The sequence below is a fragment of the Synchiropus splendidus genome, chromosome 3, assembly GCF_027744825.2.
Source record: "Synchiropus splendidus isolate RoL2022-P1 chromosome 3, RoL_Sspl_1.0, whole genome shotgun sequence".
Classification (NCBI taxonomy): domain Eukaryota; kingdom Metazoa; phylum Chordata; class Actinopteri; order Syngnathiformes; family Callionymidae; genus Synchiropus; species Synchiropus splendidus.
In genome coordinates this window covers 14328071-14348235 of record NC_071336.1, presented here as the reverse complement: position 1 = coordinate 14348235, position 20165 = coordinate 14328071, and the positions used below count along the sequence as shown (strand labels likewise).

General features: G+C 44.9%; 1 protein-coding gene across 8 annotated transcripts in view; it reads left to right on the top strand.

Annotated features, from left to right (window-relative positions):
• Positions 1–197: 197 nt before the first annotated feature.
• dysf (dysferlin, limb girdle muscular dystrophy 2B (autosomal recessive)) overlaps positions 198–20165 on the top strand; it is a 53811-nt gene continuing 33843 nt past the window's right edge. For 2 of the 8 annotated variants that reach the window (XM_053861225.1, XM_053861226.1), the window contains exons 1-32: positions 198–547; positions 7360–7415; positions 7510–7601; positions 8264–8369; positions 9210–9333; positions 9403–9659; positions 9777–9905; positions 9978–10040; positions 10274–10324; positions 10391–10421; positions 10784–10899; positions 10976–11102; positions 11176–11279; positions 11358–11426; positions 11495–11538; positions 11615–11697; positions 12822–12854; positions 13004–13119; positions 13194–13307; positions 13381–13558; positions 14287–14411; positions 14479–14585; positions 14866–15061; positions 15130–15276; positions 15344–15475; positions 15536–15702; positions 16088–16202; positions 16290–16395; positions 16464–16606; positions 17705–17878; positions 18067–18151; positions 18232–18309. In XM_053861225.1, the coding sequence (XP_053717200.1) occupies positions 460–547; positions 7360–7415; positions 7510–7601; positions 8264–8369; positions 9210–9333; positions 9403–9659; positions 9777–9905; positions 9978–10040; positions 10274–10324; positions 10391–10421; positions 10784–10899; positions 10976–11102; positions 11176–11279; positions 11358–11426; positions 11495–11538; positions 11615–11697; positions 12822–12854; positions 13004–13119; positions 13194–13307; positions 13381–13558; positions 14287–14411; positions 14479–14585; positions 14866–15061; positions 15130–15276; positions 15344–15475; positions 15536–15702; positions 16088–16202; positions 16290–16395; positions 16464–16606; positions 17705–17878; positions 18067–18151; positions 18232–18309 (3556 nt within the window). In that variant the 5' untranslated portion in view covers positions 198–459. Of the gene's footprint in view, positions 548–2604; positions 2892–7359; positions 7416–7509; positions 7602–8263; positions 8370–9209; positions 9334–9402; positions 9660–9776; positions 9906–9977; positions 10041–10273; positions 10325–10390; positions 10422–10783; positions 10900–10975; positions 11103–11175; positions 11280–11357; positions 11427–11494; positions 11539–11614; positions 11698–12821; positions 12855–13003; positions 13120–13193; positions 13308–13380; positions 13559–14286; positions 14412–14478; positions 14586–14865; positions 15062–15129; positions 15277–15343; positions 15476–15535; positions 15703–16087; positions 16203–16289; positions 16396–16463; positions 16607–17704; positions 17879–18066; positions 18152–18231; positions 18310–20165 lie in introns of those variants that run through there. The other 6 variants (XM_053861223.1, XM_053861220.1, XM_053861224.1 and 3 more) reach the window with 4 other exon arrangements.

The window sequence follows — 20165 nt, the reverse complement described above, 5'->3', positions numbered from 1 at the left end:
GACCTTCATGTTGAAAATGTTCTTTTGAAACGAAGAAGCAGGACAAGACTGAATGAATCCAACTTCAGTCTTACATCACAGCCTGGGACTTTGTTGTGGGGACCGCCCACCCGGGCTGACAGGGACACGCACGCCTTCTATGTGTCACTGTGTCAGGTCGGCGGAATTGTTGATGTAGTAGTTGTGTGTGTCCCTTTAAGCCTGCTGTGATCGAAAGGACAGAGTGTGTAGGGGAAAGAACGATAGAGCTGCGGACTGCAGCATTAACACACTCCCTCTCTCTCGCTGTCTCTCTCTCTCTCACTGTCCTTCACCCACTCTTCACTATCTGAGGTCCTCTTGCCTTTTTCCCCCCACGGTCGGGGGTTTCACTTATAGGACTGTGACCATTTCCATTTTGGGATTTTCTCCCGGCCTCACATGGACTGTCTGTGGACAAAGCTGTGCTGTGTGTGAGGAATGCTGCGTGTGTTCATCCTGTGTGCAGAGCGTCTGCTGACGCCAGACAGTGACATCAGTGATGCCTACTGCACCGTCACCTATGAAGGTAGGTGTGTTTGGGCCGGGCCTCGCCGTCTTTAAAGTTACTGTCTGGATCATGATCATTAGAAAGTGTGGGTGAAGCCCGGCTGGTAGAATAATGACTTAGATGCCCCCCACCCCTCCACCCATCTGAAACAGCTGAGAGGTTATTATTGGAAAGACTGCCCTGCTCATAGACGTGCAGATCGGGGAGTGGCTGGTCGAGGAGCGGTGACTAAGTGTTTCTATGTTTGCCGGTGTTTTTAGTCAATAAGGCTTTTCATAGCTGAATCCTGGGGAAGCTGTTGATCTGATTCCTTGCGATTGTTTATTAAGAAAACATTAAAAACATGGATGACATTCTTCTTCCTCAAGCTCCCAGTGATTCTAAATGTTTGAGTGACTCATCAGCTTTGAAGCCATTCTCTGATCTTGGAGCCCTGGAGACTTTGATGGGTCACTGGTCCAATGCAGCGCTCTCATCAGGACAAATATAGAAGGAGGTGTCCACAAGAGAGTCACTGAAACCAGGAACTGCCTGGTGCTGAGGCCAGAGCTCTGACCTCCACACCTGAGGAGAGGCTGCTTCAGGACTAGTGATGGGCTGGTGAGGCTTCATGAAGCAGTGTCCTCAGCAGGTGGCGCTGTCTGTCTTAGAAAGATGCCAGGTCTCCTTGCATTGGATCAAATCCAAAGATTTTAGGGCAGAGTGTGCCATCCAGTGGGCTTTGAAATGAAGGCGCCGTATCATGACGCCTCATAAGCCCATCACTTCGCAGGACTGTTTGTCAACATGGAAAGCTTAGTGGTGTGGTGCTCTGATTTCCTCCCACAGTCTTAAGTGTGCAGAGTGCAGGTCGTGAGGTCAGAGCAAAACTACACAAGAATCTTTTTTTTTTTTTTTTTGTTATTCAGTGTGGTTTAAATTGAATATAGAATTCATTTTTTTGTACGTTTTTTTTCCCCTATTGCTATCAATAAGTATATTGAAATGTGAAGTTTAATTTAATAACTTAGTACCACTGTACCAACATATTTGTTGTCCCCAAAATAAATAAATATATGTACATGTTTTTACCACACAACCACAGTGTGGTTATGGTCATCACCGAGACAATGTTGGCAGACAACCGAGACAATGTTGGCAGTTGAAACATCACTCATAAAATGTGGTCAGTTTCAGATAACAGATGAGTATGTGTTGATGAAGTTTGATCTGAGACATAAAAAAAACACATGTCAAAGTACATTGAACCGACACTTATTGTCCGCCTCTCTCAACATCTTTCTTTGAATTCCCATTCATCTGCATCAATGCTTTGTTTTTTGCCTCTTCATATATACTGTACTATCTCAGTTGAACAGAAGAAGTTGTTTATGGTGCACTCTCTATCACTCTATCACCATAATACACCCCCCGACACACGTAGCCCAAGAGATCACAAGGGCCCAAGGCAGGAGTAGGTTTTTCCTGGTGGCTGGGTGACCTCTGTCTCTACAGACCTATGGCTGTTGGTGCGATGATGCACCACTGTGTAGCTGTGTGTTGCCAGCTAGCCAGCGTGTTTCAGAGTGAAACACAAAATCACATGATGACTTGTAACACAAACATCACATTGTGTGGCTGAGGAGTGCTCGCACACATTAGCGTCCAGATTCTTGGACACACGACAGACTTCTCTTACCGGGATCAGCGTGTGACGGACTGACGTAAACTTCCTTACTGTGTCCTGGGAGAAATGAGGATGGCCTTGTTTGTCCAGCACCATGTCTACAGGTGGCGCTGTTTCACCAGAAGTTACCATCTTATCTCACATATTTGTATACTGCTGACAGAAACAAGCCAATGCCATTGTTTCTGCAAAAATCTGAGGCTCGCCGACGTACAGTACAGTACGTGCCACAACTTATAGCGCACAATGACAAAGATCCAAACACACCACTCTGACCAGGGGCGTGAGGTCGCGGCTCACGAGGAGACAAGTGAGGAAAAGAGTCAGGAAATGTGGAGATTTCCTCTGGATGTGATGTAAATGTGTGTGTTCCACACGTCCTCCACCTCTGTTAGTTCCACTTCCAGTGAAGACCTGGAGGGAAAGGTGGCAACTTCACGCTTGAGAAACACCAGTTTGTCTCTTTTGAAGTTTAGAATTTTTTTTTTCTTGAGCACATCAGTTTTGGATCACTCTTTACTTCTGCTACTACACTTTTATGGTCATGAACCACGGGCCGCAGCGTGGATCACTGCCCCCCTGAGCATTAGCATTGTTAGCAGTGTTACACCGTGGTTTCTGACATGTTGCGTTGCGTTCTTCAGCGAGCCAACAACCTCAGACACTCGCACCCGCTGGCCAGTGTCACCTTCAGAGGTAAGACTCCGCTTCCAGTCCCTCATGTGGCATGAACGTTTTGATGCTGTTGTCGTCTTAGAGACACAAGGTCCTGGGTTCAAATCCACTTTGACACAACTCTGGTTTTAGTGGGAACCTGGCACCTTTCTGAGAGTATTATGCTCTCTAGAGTTGTCCTCTGAGAACTCTGTCTTTTTTGCCCCGGCTAGCTGGGATCAGCTCCAGCACTTTCTGACGCATAAAGGCAAAACACAAATTATCATGAATGAACTTAAAATACAGCTTTATATGAGGAACATTGTTCAAAAATATGCTTTATTGACAGTTACACGGACACAGCTCATCGTTTACGATATCTAAAATATTCTGGCAAACTAAATCAGCCATGTGTGGACAGTGCAGAGCGCTGCAGAGGTTTTCAATGGAACATATCCCTCATTCATGTGGGCCAGTAGGCTCCTACTGTGCCTCCTGATCTGGCTCCATATTGAGTGTAGGGTTGGGGTGACCCCTAGCCACCAGCAAATTGGCAACCTAAGACTGTCTCCCTCTTGTGGTGTTTTTTTAAACACACATGCATCTCCAGCGTCTCCCTCGGATTTGAGCTGGTGGTGATCAACCTTCATTGGCTGATGGATGAGTCTGTCGTGCCAAATATATCGGAAGTGTTGCGGTGAATCAACCTCTCCGCCTGAGCGTTTGCTTTTTCCACAAGTCAGTGTCTGATGTGTTTAAGTGGCGGGCTGTGCTCCGAGCTTCCTGCCTTTGTTTGGGCTCTCCTTCCTGGTGCCATCACACACAGGCTCGCCGGACGTACTTGCCAGAATCCTCTCCATATCTGAACATAGGATCTATGAGTGTTGTTGCCAGTGTGTTCTTAAGTTGGAATCGTGAACAAGAGACTGAAACAACAGGATGAGACTTTGCTTGTCACCTTCAGTGGCAAAGTGGACTTGCTGACTTCTCTTTTGACCCTGGTCCACCGTGCCTATAAATATATATAATATAAATATTAAGTATTTAAAGTAAATGTGAAGTGATCCCTGTAGCTATGATGAGGACGACGACAATGATGGTGGTCAGCCTCTGCTGGTGGAAGTGATGTGTGTGTGTGAGTGTGCGTGTGTGCGCGGGAGGGAATCTGACCTTCTGTTGTCCAAACACACTGTGTGTGGTTATGGTCATCACCGCGGCTGCACAAGCTCAAACAAAAGTTTCATCACATCATATATATGACAACAAACCTGACACAGGTGAGAAGAGACGATGTTGGCAGTTGAAACATCAGTTCAGCCGCTGTTTCCACAGCGCTTCAGTACATGGTCGACTTTAAATAAATGCTTGATCGTCCAATGACCATCACTGGGTGAAACGACTCAATAGTCCCAGTATGTGTGGCTGTTCTCCTTGTACTTCTCGAATTTACACTCTGGTTTCCTCCCTCAGTTGAAATACATACAGTGGCCAAATGATGAACATTTGCTGCTCATTGGTGTGAGTGTGTGTCACCAGTCGCCGTATAAAGTGTCTCTAACATTCTACCCATCATATTGGAGATATTTAATTCAATGGCTTTTATCTTGGCAGTAAAGTGCCAAAAAATAGCTGGATCACAATATTCCAAACCCAGTGAGTGAGCACTGCAGTACTCCAAACACTGGACACTGAGAGTAAGGGCAGTTTCAAACTGAGCGCTCTGTCTCGAGACAAAGTGTGTCCAACTCAGAAGTCCGAGATGTGAACATGAGCGAGTCGGGTTTTGGCCCCGGACTTGATCCCGGCTGGAGAGTTGCACTTTGCAACTATGTAAAGCGTAAATCTGTCAGTATAACAGTATTTTGGATGTGATGAAGTCAATTGCATAATCCACCAAATGAATGAATGGAAGGACACAAAAATGTGTGTTCTAGTCTGCGGCACTTTAAAAATATGGACTCCTTTCCACTTAAAAATCGGGTTGCAGTGTCGCGATAATGTGACCAGCAGCGCAGGGCTGTGGTCGATAAGACGGGCAAAAAAGATCAACGCAGATCGATCAGCACATTCCTAATCACTATAAGGTCAGCAAACATCATGGTCCAGGGAGACTCCTCCCTACTCATGTCTGTCCAGAACTAGCAAAAATGAATGGGCTGAACGGCTCCCTGCTTAGTCCCACCCTCACCTTCAATCCCTCCGTCACTCCCACAGCAGGCCTCCCCACTGTCTCACTGTCCTCATTCATGTCCTGCACAACCCTCACATGCTCCTCTGAGGCTCCTGACTTCTCCACACAATACCACACTTCTGGCCTGCACACAATACCACAAGAACTCTGCCGCTGGGTCTTCACATTCTCGTCCTTTAAAATTGCACCCACACCACCCCTCTTCCACTCTGCAACATGGTGGAAGATCTTGACTCCATCTTCAGTGCTTCTGTTTTACACATAATATGCCTACCTTTCTTCTCAACATCATATCAGCTATCGCCAACCTTTTACACTTATGGTCCCAACATTTAACCCTCCCATACACTCACATCAGTATTCTACTCCTCTGCCCCTCCTTTCCTATCCTCTTTGGACACTCCTTCTTCATATATTTCTACTTATTGGTATATGTTAAATGACTTGTGACTTGCAAACATGCATCTTATTTCCAAGGGTGCTCTGCATCTTCGTCCACTGCCAAGCCGACTTATTTTGGATTTTCCGGACATTTACGATTTTCTTGTTTGAGGCAAAACAGCAGCCGGGACATGGTTTAACATAGTTTCATGTTCATAATTTATTTGAGTGTGTTAGGGACTCGTCCTGAGCACATGTGTAGTCTCTCACAGTCTAAAGTTAGACCCTCTTCGTTTCTCATTGCCTGGAAGTTCCCGGTCTGTTTCTATTCCTGGCCCCTGCTGAATCTGGGCCAAGCAACGCACCAGCGTGCCACTTCCTGTCTGGGATGTCAAATCAGAGGTCAGCACTTCGGAGATTTACGCTGTTTACACACCCACGTAAGCCTCGTGTGCCCTCTAGACCTTGCAATGGAACGGTGGATGTGTTTTTTGGCGATATCTGGCAGGAGCAAAGGTGATCTTACACTTGTTCTCACCCTTGGCAGCAGCCTGGTCCAAAACAGGAAGTCAGAAGAACATTGCAATGGAAACAAACAAATACTTCGGTTAGGCAGCGTGAGACTATTGAGAGGCAGATTATTTGATATTTCTTTTACACATAAATTACACAGTAAAGTTGAATGATTCAAGGACCAATGCATTAGCTTATTTCACGTATTGCTCCAGATGAAAAGCCAAATGAAAAACATGGAGGAACAATATCTTTCAGCCATGTTCAAGACCCTGTTGTGATGTCCTACGTTGAGAATGCCTGGTGAAGCTGCACCCATTTCTCTAAGATGACAGCAGCATCAAAACGTTGCCACATTCCAACTCAGATTCAACATCATGCCATTATTCCGTAAGAGACAGAACGACAGAAGAAAAAAATGAAATCAATATTCAGAATGTTCCAGAAATATAAATATTCCAGTCAAATAAAATATTATATTCTAAGAAAATATGAAATGTTTTAAGAGCAACAGCGTGCATAAATGGTATGTTCCAAATACCCAGAGGCTCATCACCAAAGAAACCTTGGCCAAAAGCAACTGTACTTGGTCAAAAGTCTTAGAAAATCCATAGAAAATCCCTTTTGAAAAAAGGGGTGGGTAAATATGGTTAAAATATATCATGATTTATTTACAGTTTCGATTTTATCACAACCTCTCATGTACTTTGAGACTACCGAGCAAGTTCCTGGTCAGTCAAAAAATCTGAGCCAACAAACAGATGAGAGCCAATATGTTAAAGGAATTCAGTAAAATTTCTTCCACACAATCATTTTAGCATGATTTAAGTGAGCAAAACAAAGTAGATTACTAAAAGGGCCAAATGAAAATGCAAACTGTTGTATTCAGAGTTTTCTTCTCCTTCGACCACAGACTGTGAGAAAACAATCTGGTCTTTATCAGGCGTGTACTGTGTTGGTTGGTTTTGTTCCTAATTCACCTCTTTTGAGTGATTTTGTTCTGGCTTGGAGAATATCCAGACAAATCTTTACCATTCTTTGCCTCAGCTTCCTTTACAAAAACAATTTTTTCTCTCTTCACATTTTGGAGCAAATTTATTTGGTTCTGCATTTAGTTTTTACGGACCAAACTACGATGATCTACGAGTGTCAATGAAGTTTTGAAGTGAGACTTTACATTAACTGTTAGCTCTGCGGTGCTGCGCTGGCTTCTTCGCTGTGAGTGTGTGTCAGAAGAGGAGCAGCAATGGCAGCTCAGCTGCGACCGATGGACGAGTCGCGTCAGCATAGATCTGTAGTGTATAGAAAGAATGTGACCGAATCCATTTACTCAAGGATATGGTGTTTGAAATACTGACCCTGAAACACACCAGTATATCTAGCCATGCTGCTTCTCTTTGACTTTTCATTGATTTTCTCATGCAGGTTCAAAGAAGAAAACCAAAGTCATCAAGAACAACCCCAACCCTGTGTGGAATGAGGTGCGTCCGTTTGTCATCCATCACAGTCCAAGAGCTCCGGCAACAGATTACTCTGGTGGAGTTAACTGAACATTGTGGCTTCTTGCCTCTTCAGGGCTTTGAATGGGACCTGAAGGGAATTCCTCTGGACTCTGGAGCCGAATTACACTGTGTTGTCAAGGACCATGAGAAGATGGGGAGGAACAGGTAGTGTTTGCTTTGCTGCATCTGCAGGCCGCGGCACGGTGGCAGCAGCTGTTTGGTTTGGTGGTACTAAGGCTCCCACATGATTCCATAGGATTTCCAGCTGACACATGTAGATGCTCTGGACCGCTCACTCATTTTGGGTAGAAGCTCATGCTGCTTGTTGGCTGGGGAATCCATTACAAATTGACCAGGTTGGTGGTGAAGTGAGAGGCTTGACCGTCAATCGACTGTGGAAGCAGAAACAGGGCTGCAACCAGACTTCCCAAGAGGAAAACTGACCCTTCAGAGCGGTTATTTTGGGATCAGTTCGCTGCATCAACATGTCAAGTGGGCTTGAGTTCGCTCAGAGGTGAAGGGGCAGGTTTGAAAGAAGCTTGGCATCCCCTCATTGTGACTATTCATTCACTCAGATTTCCACCCATTCACTCCCTGATGATGGATGAGCGGGCGTCTTGTGGCCGCACTTGTTTTGGTTACAGAACACAAATTGCAGTCTCAGAAATGTGATCATTTGAAATATAAATATGTGTAGTTTATGTACAGTAATGCGAAGAATAACCCTGTCAACGCTGGCTTTCAGAAATTACTGTTTTTGTGTTTAACTGTCCAAGTAAATACATCTGGATGACTCAGTGTGAAGTTTGAAACGTGTCTCTCCTCAGGTTTTTGGGCGAATGCCGCCTGGCCTTGCGAGACGTTCTCAACGCTCCAAACCTGGCGGCGTCCTTCACTGTCTCCCTGCTGGACACCAAGAGAAACAATACCGGGGTGAATTGCTGACCATTATGTTACAGGCCTCAGATCGAGGGGTATCTGAGGGGCAACAATAGACTTCTGTGAAACAGATGAGGACGACACAAGTCAGTTTTGCTCGGTTGTTTACTATTTTTGTCCACAAGGAAAATACAACTCAAGATTTACAAAAATAAATTCGCAGCAACAAAAACAAGCAGCAATAACAGTAATGTTTGCACATCAAAACAATTTAGTGCTAAATAAAAGGATTCAAACACTTAATACACAAACAATTATATATGCCTTCACACACATTTTGCCATCACAAACTCACACTCACACACGCTACCCACGTGCTATTAACCGGTTCTATATTAGAGTCAGGAAACCAACTGATGTCAGGCGAAACTCTCATTACCGTAACCAAACATACAGTCCCTCACAAACAATGTGCTTTTACTTTCACAAGATTGGAAGCGTTTATACCTCGTTTTCATTGCTGACTCGTGAAACAGATGAGGACTAGACAAGTCAGTTTTGCTGAGTCCTTTATTGAGCTGCGCATGCGTCACTCGTGTGCCTCACCACCTCCTGGATCATTTATAATCCAGGTTCTTCTAACAAAACGGAAAACGATTATGTCAGGTGTTGCTTTTTTAAAAAAAATAGGGGAGTATGTTTTTGTTTTTAAAACTAATCATGGCATTGTCTAACCCACAACACTTGCATGACTTTGATCTACTGGGCTACTGTCAATGCCACCGACAGACCAACTGGTTTGGAGCCTGATCGATTGTCTGCCAGCTCACGACCTGCTCCGTCCACATGTTCTCAGAAACTGCTTAACTAAAAGCTGTGTTCTGCTCCTGCAAGGCGACGCTGACTCTGCAAGTTTCCTACACCCCTCCGCCTGGATCAGGACCCTTCTTCCACTCGACCCCTCTTCCCGAGTCCCTGCCTCACACCAACCCCAACGTTGAGCTGGACACAGTCACCGGTAAGTTCCGAATTGTGACTCGTGTAGTGTACAGATTCCTAAAGGTGCGTGAACCTTCGTTGTTTGCAGTGATTTCTCTGGACACCTTAGAAGAAGACACGGAGAGCATGATCATGGTGGAGCCCATGGAGGATCAGGGTGCTGACGACGGGCGCTCCATGGTGATAGTTGGCCCTCAGGGGCCACAGGGAGACGAGTCCCCAGCAGCTCACACGCCCAAACGCTCACCGCCGACCAACAACAATCAGGGAGGGATGAGGAAGAGGAAGAGAGGGGGGTCTAGTGCTCAGTCCAAACCGCTCCCTAATAAACCTCAGGACCTCCAGGTAGATAGTCCTTCATGTCGGAGTGAAACTCAGCTGAGCTGACATGGAGTTTAGCGGAGGCACAGCGCCATCGTGTGTACATAGTTGTGTATTACATGAGAAAACTCTTGCACTCAGGTTCGTGTGCGCATCATCGAGGGCCGACAGTTGCCCGGCATCAACATCAAACCAGTGGTGAAGGTGGCAGTTGCTGGTCAGACCAAGAGGACGCGTATCAGGAAAGGCAACAACCCACACTTTGACGAGGTGCCTTCATTTTCAAACTAAAACACAGTGTCCCCATTCAATCTGTAACCAGCACTGTCCCCCTCCCTTTAGACCTTCTTCATGAACTTCTTTGAGACGCCATCAGACCTGTTTGATGAACCGATGTTTATAACGGTACGTCCAACAAACAGATGGATATTGCCAAATGTCTCCACAGGAACCTCTTTGTTACAGTTGTGTTTAACAGATTATTTTCCGGAACAACAGCAGAAAAGTATGGGAAAACTATTTGAGAATGAAAAGCAAATAAATCCCCTGAATTTCAGTGTTGTCTTTTCACAAGGAAGAAAATAAACTGTACATGCCGCGTGTGTTTCAACCATTCATTAGGAGTCTTTCACTGACAGGTTTGTGACTCCAAATCACTCAGAACTGATGCAGTCATCGGAGAATTTAAGGTAGAAACACTTGCTGATCAATACTCGAGTGGTTTAAGGTTGGTAATAAGGGCCTTCTATTCACAGATGGATGTTGGCGCCGTGTATCAAGAGCACAGTGCGTATGACTGCAACTGGTTTATAGCTTGCACTGATCCTCACGTCAGCTTCATCAGTGTTGTTGACCTCATGAGAGTTTTTCGCCATGGATCTTACTCAAGCCAAAGTCGAGGCTAAATCCAAAGTTTACTGAGCTTTGAATTTCTCTCAGAGACTGTCTTCCTTTAAATCAAATGTATACTTTTATGGTATTTCAAAGCTATCTTTCAAACTTTATTTGGCTATTTTTTAGCTGTTTCATTTACTATTTCTTAATTCCTAAATTTTGTTCTTTCTATTTAATACTTAATACTTAATAACTTTTTGCTATTAATGTTTTATTATTATTATTATATTAATATTAATTATTGCACTTTTTAGGACACTGCTTCCTGAGGAAATGGCTCCTGCTGTGTGACCCCGATGACCTCTCGGCAGGTGTCAAAGGTTATTTAAAAGTCAGCCTGTTTGTGTTGGCTGCCGGGGACGAGCCGCCGGTGAGCCTGATGATACATACAATAGTCCTGCTATGGTTTTATTGTTGGGTCATGCTTTCTCTCTCAATGTACGCAGGCCGACAAGCGTGAGTGTGTTGAGGACAAAGAGGACATTGAAGGGAATCTGCTGCGACCAGCTGGTTTGTCTCTTCGAGGAGCCACATTCACCCTGAGAGTCTTCAGAGCGGAAGATCTGCCGCAGAGTTCGTGCTCTCACCAGCACAAGGCAACCTTTGCCAAACCCGTCTCATATTAGCTTGTTTCTTCCCTTCACAGTGGACGATGCCTTCATGGACGGGATGAGACAAATTTTCGGGTTCGACAGCAACAGGAAGAACCTGGTGGATCCTCTGGTGGAGATCCACTTTGCCGGAAAAACTGTACATACACAAGTTCAAAGTCCAACTCTTGAGTGTCAAAAGTGTCAAAGCATTGCTAACAAGGTTTGTTTATTCCAGGTCTGCACCAAGATTTTGGAGAGGAATGCCAATCCTCAGTGGCACCAGAGTCTCACCATGCCCATACGGGTGACCTCACATTTTTTCCACCTCGATCAATTTAAATATCCATGACATTCTCCTCATGTTTTCTCCAGTTCCCTTCGATGTGTGAGAAAATGAGGATCAGGATTCTGGACTGGTGAGCGTATAAACATGATGCGTCACCCCCCTCTCGTGTTTCATTTTTTAAAACCGCTGCTTGGTTCGGTTTGTAGGGACAGAGCCAGTCACAACGACGTCATTGGCACAGCACATCTCTGTATGTCCAAGATATCTGCCCCTGGAGGAGAGATTGATGGTACGTTCATGCTGCGCTGTGGTGCACTGGAGTGGTTGGTTGTGGTGGCATGGTGAATCCAGAATGTCCACAGTTTATTATTATTATTATTATACATTATAGATGCAAGAAGCGTTATTATTTTTGTGCCGTCTTTACTTTACACCCAATTACATTTACGTCTACATACACGGTGGTGCTGAAACTCATTTGTTGCTCTACTCTCCCTGGGGAAATGGTTCATGCTGGGAGCACAAGTAAAAGCTTGTGATGATGTTTACATTAGCCAGTCAGAGATCTTACACATCCCTGGATTTACGATGATCGATCTGCTTTCCTACTCTCATCTAAGGTCATGAGCTCAAGGTAGAGACAGATGAAACAGGGTCACACATACTTGCATAGGTGGGCTGAAACTGTGCTCTCCTCAGCTTGTCTGGCCTCTCCCTTGGCATCCTGCCAGTCTATCCCAGGGCATCCTGGGGCAACAATGTCTCTGCAGCGACGCGGTAATTCATCGATCGAAGTGAAATAAAAAAATCACAGTGAATCTCTTCAGTGCAAAGCGTGCTGCAAATCACCAAGATCGCATACCGTGTTGTTTCAAACTCATGTTCAGTGATGAAATTGTCCCAGTGATTGATTTCCGGTTGAGTTCCATTTGCCTGCTTGTCACCGCACCAGATCCACCTCTGGTTGAAAGATAAGCTTCTAGTTCACCAATATTTGACCAATAACTGAAGTACTTGATTCTGCTTGTGTGACGGACTTCTTTGTCTCTAAATAATGCCACATTTTTTTCTGTGCAAGCATGTTTGCTGTGAGATAAATTGAACCTCTCCTTTCTAATGTGTATGTATCAATAACCTTTCTAATACTTTATATAAATCTTTTTTTTTCTGATGCAACTAATTGTCACATTGCCAGTCTTTGATAACATGTATTTTGACAGCCATATTCAGTTTTTATAAGCCACTTTTAGCATTATTATGAAGTAATAATCATGTCTGTAAATTTAATCTACATAAGCTTCACTTTAAATCACCTTTCTTTTTTTATGTGTGAGTGCCGTTCTGCTTCTGTTCTTTCTGCTTCTGAACATATCTCTGTGGTTCTGAACCGCCCCTCCTCCCTCCTGCGTTCAGACGACTTGACCCCCCGGACCGTCCACCCTGGCAGTACGTCCACCTCTCCAGCACTTTTACTGCTTTCAAAACGTTATTCTCAGTCTGATCATTACCAATGACTGCTGCAATTATGTTAAATCACTCTGAATTTAAAGTATCAACAAACTTTCCAATGAAGTCATTTGCCTGCCTCATCGTAGTGGATGACAGTCTCGGGTTTCTGCCAACGTTCGGCCCGTGTTTTATCAACTTGTACGGCAGCCCACGAGAGTTCCTGGCCTTCAGTGACCCCCATGAAGCTCTGAACTTGGGAAAGGTAACTTGTGCTCTGTGATGCTGTGGATGACTGGTGGAGACGTGAATAAAACTATGTTGCCTTCTGTCTCTCAGGGCGAGGGTGTCGCCTATCGTGGGCGTGTTCTACTGGAAGTAACCACAAAACTGATGGACAAACCGGAGTCCAAAACCGAAGACATCTCGTCTGATGATCTTCTCGTAGTGGAGGTGCGGTGAAAACAGAACAGTGGAACACAAAAAAGTTATGATGTAGTAACTAACTTTTCATGGTTTCAAGCAGAAGTTTCTCCGTAAGAGAAAGTTCTCTCTCTTTGTGGCCTTTTATTCGGCAACACTCCTCCAAGACGTGGACGATGCCATCCAGTTTGAAGTCAGCATCGGCAACTACGGCAACAAGTTTGACTACACCTGCCTCCCGCTGGCCTCCACCACACAGTTCAGCAGGGCTGTGTTTGACGGTGAGCCTAATGCTTCATGTTTCATGCACCTCGTCTAAAGGTTTTAGTGGTAGGAATGCAAAATGGGCCTGAAGTTACATGATGGACAGGGTGGTGTTCATTTGGTGGACATAGATGTACTTTGGCACCTAGACGTTTGCATCACTTATTTATTGGCCATGATCGGCTGACAGGAGGCCGTCTTGGTTAAAGATGAAGGTTAAGTCAAGAGAAATGTCAACTAGTTTTGATACTACTCAACAATACAGTCAGTGTGCAAGGCAACCATTTACAAACACTTTGAACTCCCTCGAGATGTTGGACACCACTAGTGGAAAGAACGTGGTTCTTTTAATGACATGGACAGTCAGTTCGTTGTCAGGTGTTCGGTGTTGCTTGTTTCAGCCGAAAACTCATTGGTTGAACAGTGTGTGTAGACGTTGTAGTGAAGGTTGTTTGTGACTCTATTTTATCTGGACCGCACCCATTTCCGGTCCACAGTTGGGTGGATGGTGACTGGAGGACCACAGCAGCAGGTGAAATATCTAGAGCCCACTGCTCTTTTAATGCCTATGAACTGTGAGTAATACCCTGAAGATGAAGATCATAGCCACGTGTAGCAATGAATGAGTAGCTGGAATCACTTTAGATAATCCATTGTATGAAGAATTCTCTGCGTAGGAATGACAGAATTAGGAAAGAACAGTGTTATTTAAAATAACCAAGGCCTTTTCCTTGATTGTCCCCAGGCTGCCATTACTATTATCTCCCGTGGGGAAATGTGAAGCCGGTGGTGGTTTTGTCCTCCGAATGGGAAGACATCAAACCTAGAATCGAGGCCCTGAACCTGCTGCTGGCTGTTGTGGAGCGACTGGTGCGTTGCTTTGAAGTTACCACATTAAATGGAGGACTGTCTTGGACGCTGCAAACACTGTGTTTAGGAGGCAAACCTGGAGCGTGTGCAGCTGGATGCAAAGGCTGGTGGGGAAATGGAGGAGCTGGAGCGCCGGGTGGTGGAGCTGTTAGACCAAGTCATTTCAGACTGTAGGTAAGTCTAGCTTCATCTTTGTTGCCATGGAAGCACTTGAGGTACACATCACCTTTGATCAGTATGTATTAGAATCCTTGTGCGACGGCTGAGGAACCTCTACTCTGCACAGAGAAGCCACTTCTTCTGTTGGTATTGTGTTCATGGGAATCCAAACCAGCAAGAGATTGTGACAGCGACAAAAGGGAATGACTTAGCAGCTGCTCTTGTTCTTCTCGATCATGACGCCAGTTTCCTAACCACACAGTTTTCTCTTTTTTTACTCTTCTGTCTTCTGTAGTCAGGAGCTTCCGTCTCTGAATGACTGGCAGTGTGCGACGCCTCTGGACCGCTCGTTGAGACACATTCGTACGTTGAACCTGCAGCAGATTGTTTCAGCTGCTCTGGCTCTGAAACATGGACCAGAAACGGAACTATCCACTGTTCTGGAGCAAGCCGAGGACTGGGTCAGCCGACTGAAGTCCCTGGCTGAAGAGGTGGCTGTGTTGAAAGTTGCTTTTGAACTGGGAAGGAATCTCTAACAACCGTGACGCATCTCCCGCAGCCTCAGAACAGTCTTCCGGACATCATCATCTGGATGCTGCAGGGGGACCGCAGGGTGGCGTACCACCGCATCCCGGCGCACACGGTCATCTTCTCCCAGCAGCACTGCGGGAAACACTGTGGACAGCTGCAGACCGTCTTCCTTAAAGTAGTAGTGAACACATTTTCACTCCGGGAAACAGAATGTGCCTCATGAAACTGTCCTCATTGTCCAGTATCCTCAGGGCAGTGGTGGAGAAGCCAAGCTTCCTGGTCAGCTGAGAGTCAAAGTCTGGTTTGGGCTGTCAGCTGATGTCAAACACTTCAACCAGTGTGCTGAAGGGAAACTGTCCGTTTTTGCGGAGACGGTAGGATTTGTTTAATGGAAAACAACTTCACAATTCATCGCTAATACGTCTTTTTCACAGTACGAGAATCAAACCCGCCTCGCACTGGTTGGCAGCTGGGGAACTACAGGTCTGACTTACCCAAAGTTCAGTGATGTCACAGGACGAGTTAAACTGCCCAAAGAGAGTTTCAAGCCGTCCCCTGGCTGGACCTGGGCTGGAGACTGGTTCATCAGCCCAGAGAAAACGTGAGTTGTGACCCTAGTTAAAGAAAGGAAGAATGGATTTTCCCTTTGCTGCTTACATTGTAAAGACCTGAGACAGTCATAAATAGAAGCACATCACCAACAGTGAGAACAGACTAACCAGACTTGTCCTCCATCCTACTGTATTTCCTGGTCATACTGATGTTCTTTGTTCAACCTTTGGGAGACACTGGTGACTAGACAAGCAAACCGCTTGATATTGGTGGATTTCCAATGAGCTTCATACAACATCAAATATACTGTGCAGTGAACTGTCCAGCTGCAAGATGTAACAGTGTGTCATGGGACTTGTGGTATGTGCGCTGGGCTTTTGTTTGGTCAAAGTGTGTCCTCCTAAAAACAACTTTTTTTTTGTAAATACACCCAGGCTGCTGTTTGATGTGGATGCAGGTCACATGACCTTCACAGAGGAAGTCTTTGAAAACCAGATGAGGTTACCTGGTGGTCAGTGGATTGGAATGCCAGAGGGATACACCGACGTGGTTTGTTTTCGTTGCGATGATTCTCTTCATGATGGAGCTTTGTAAATATATATACAATGTATAAATAACTGTTTTTCCACTGGTCAGAATGGTGAGAAGGCAGTGCCCAAAGACGAAGTGGAGTGTCCACCTGGTTGGGTGTGGGAGGATGAGGAGTGGAGTGAAGATCTCAACAGAGCCGTGGATGAGCATGGTGTGCTGAGTTTGCATGAAATTCTTCACTGCATTTTAATCTCAATTCTGTTTGATGTGTTTGTTCAGGTTGGGAATACGGAATCACCATACCTCCAGACCGCCGGCCCAAATCATGGGTCACAGCAGAGAAGATGTACCACACTAACCGACGTCGACGATGGATACGACTGAGAAGACGAGACCAACAGAAGATGGAAGCACTCAGAAAGGTAGGAAGGTGCCTTTGTCCTTTTTCTGAATTGAAGGAAAGTTGTCACACAAAAACACACTCCTCCTTTGATGCCCTTTCATATTTGTCAAGTGAGTCATCAGACATACTTAAGATGCTCTGTATTAAGATGACAAATATTAGTACAGTACCACTGCAATTATGGCTGTGACTGTGTGCTTAACGCACAAAAAATGACGGTGCGGTCACATAAAGTAGCAATTGTGTTTCATATAATAAATGAATAAAATGGTTCTTACTTATATAGCGCTTTCCATGCTTTACCAGCACCCAAAGCGCTTTACACTCAGTCACCCATTCACACACACTGACAGCAGTAGGCAGCGACGCAGCGCGTCATCTGAATCATCAGGAGCAAACTAGGGTTGAGTGTCTTGCTCAGGGACACAACAACACAAACACACCAGGAGCAGGGATTGAACCAGCCACCTTTCAGTCACAGACCTTTACTCACCCATGAATGATCAACAGGCTGCCAACTGACGATTGTAAAATGAAACCTGTTCACTGTCAAGATTAGTACAGCAAAGATTCAAATGGATTTCAATGAAAGGAGTGGTGCAAGAGCAGAGATAATGTTCGCTGTTAAAAGCTACACCAATAATGATACGTGTTCTATGTTATAATAATATGTTTATAATGATCACTACTGCTATTTCTATTTAATTGAATAAACTGTTTACCAATTTTTTACATCAGAATAAACAGTTCCAGGTATGACATATTGAAATTTTTCATTTCTTCTCAAGAAACAAGGAAAAAAAACCATTGGACATGACATGTTTTGACCACTAGATAGCAGTGTAGCTGTTCATTTGTAGGCATGAACACCGCCACCGGCTGTCATGATTCTTCTGCTGGGTGATGTGTAGCCGGCCAAAAAATATTTATGATAAATTTCCACTCATTCATTTCCAACCGATTATTCCCGGTGGGGGACTGGAGAAGGCGGGTGCCAATCACAACGCACATAAAGACAGATAACACACAAACTCACACCGACATACGATTAAGAGTCATGTATTGATTTAATGTGTGCAGACGTGATGAAAAATATAAGCGTGTGTGTGTATTATAGCAGCGTCCAGATGACCAGGAGAAGGAAGGCTGGGAGTATGCTTCACTTTTCGGCTGGAGGTTTCACCTGAAGCCCAGGAAGACGGACAGTTTCAGGAGACGCAGGTGGAGGTGCCGCATGGAACCGCTGGAGAAGACGGGGCCGGCTGCCATCTTTGCTCTGGAGTGCTCTCTGGTGAGGCCCAGGCAGCTCACACGCTGAACCGAAGGCTGATCTGGCACATTTCAAGAGTGCTCAAGATTAAAAACAATCTAGTCTGGTTAGAAGGAACAGGAGACATTGCATATGCACACTTTCATTTTGATTTGACAGTGCTATTTTATTCTTTTTTCATTCCTGTTTCCTGTCCCCTGCCTTCACAGAGCAGCATTGAGGACAAGAATGACGACAAGACTGTAACAACTACATTTGGAGTCAACAGACCAACCATTTCCTGCTTCTTTGACCGTTAGGCTCAACTTTTCACCTGTGTAGTCTTCATCGTCATTGACACTGAGTGGTTATGTGACGCCGGTGTGTTGTTCAAGGCGGTACCCGCTACCACTTGCGCTGCTACCTCTATCAAGCCAGAGATCTGCTCGCCATGGACAAAGACAGCTTCTCCGGTAAAGTAAACCTGTATGAGATGGAACTTCTCTTTTTGCACTTGTTCCTAAGGCAAGGCTCTTGTGTTGCTAAATCAATATTTGGGTTCATCTCAGTCACGTGAAAACGTTCTGTGGCTGTTTTCATACTGTTCATACTGTCTTGCTGCTTCATGAAGCTTCACAATTCTGCCATGAAATAGCATAGCATAGCATAGCATAGCAAGTTTCTTTATGAAGCTGTATTGTGAAATCTTGATTGAGTTGTTGTATCTGAGTTGGTCACAAGTACAACACCCATGTTCTTGGCAGTCTCTGTCTTGGGCTTCAGCTCAGTGTTACAGAGGTCTTAGTGAGGACCGTTGTAAGATGTGAGACTGGCAATTCGTTCTGGTTGTTCAACCACATCTGCACGCCAGGGAACTGAGAAGATGAGGCTTTGAAGGGAGGACGTTTTCAAGCCATTTAACTGGAGCTTATACTGAAATGTACTTTTTAAATTCAAAATCAGGAATCTTTTATTACCTCCGCCATTTGCAAAGGGTTGGTGGTTATGCGACAGGATCTGTTTGTCAGTAAACAGTCACAAAAATGGACATGCTGTCATCGTTGGTTGGAATTTTTTTTCCTTTCTAGTGACTTGATTTTGCTGGTGTTCTATTGGTTCAATTGTATTTATCAATATCCTCCAACTTTCTATTGATTCCAATTGCAGAGTTGCACTGTCGGTCATGTGACCAATGCCAGTATAAATCAATGAGCTCTGTTGCTGTGGTTTAGCAGGCCCCCTTGGCAAAAGTTCAGATCCCAGACTAGGATTCGTATCGGTCAGCGTCAGGTGGTCAGGAAGAAGGTGGCAGTCCCGAGTTTAATCATGCAAGTATTGAGTGAAGAGGAAAGGTGTGTGAATGGAACAAGCTAAAGACGAAAGATTGCTGCCTCCAGTTGCTGCCTTTCTCTTATTCATGAACTATGTGACTCTGTTGCCACCTGCTGTCCGACTGTGCTCATTACATCTGATATCAACATAATAAAGGTAGGGCAATAATATTGGTGACTTTCTAGTTTGGTTAAAATCTTTAAAAAAAAGCTTCTTATGATTTTACGTGACAACATCTCTTTCTTTCAGTATTAAAAGCAGACAACAATTTGAAATGCCGAAGAAGCGCAGCCAATCGGACCATGTGCTCATACACGTGTGTGTGTTAGCGTGTGTGCGTCAGTGTGTCAGAGGGTTAATTAAAGGCTGCTGGGAAAAATGCAACCAAGCTTCTGTTTACTTGGATGCTAACGGCCCCTCAGAGACACTGTTGGCCCTATAATAACAAATGATGAGCTTTCTGTACGTGTGTGCCGCTGACATCACACAGAGCCGTGTTGCCTGTTGCGTGTGCTTACACGGTGGAGGCTGGTTATGACCTGGAATAATAAACTTCTCCAAGCCTCGTTCCCAGCCCTCAGTCTCGAGCTAAGCATTCCCCAGTTGATGATGTCACCGTGTGGGAAGCAGGAGATGTATTTTAACTTGCCCTTGTGGCCACAAATGTCACTCCTTACCGATATTACTGCCAGAACATTGGAAAATGTGCCTCGTTCGCCGCCAACACACGGACCTTCACCGACGGGACGAGCCTCCAACTGCCCTCAACCTCCAAACCCACTGGAGGGTTTTGACAGACAGCTTAAAAATGTAATGGTTCTTTAATAATCATGTTCACTGTGCATTTCTATTTACTTTAAAAATAGCGATATTTACCGTGACCACATTTACTATTTTTTTAAACGGCGACTGGAACGCTAAGTGGTTAATGATGTCTGGCACATGGCTGCTAACCTCACTGTCAGACAGGTATCACGCTTGGAGGAGTTATTCAACT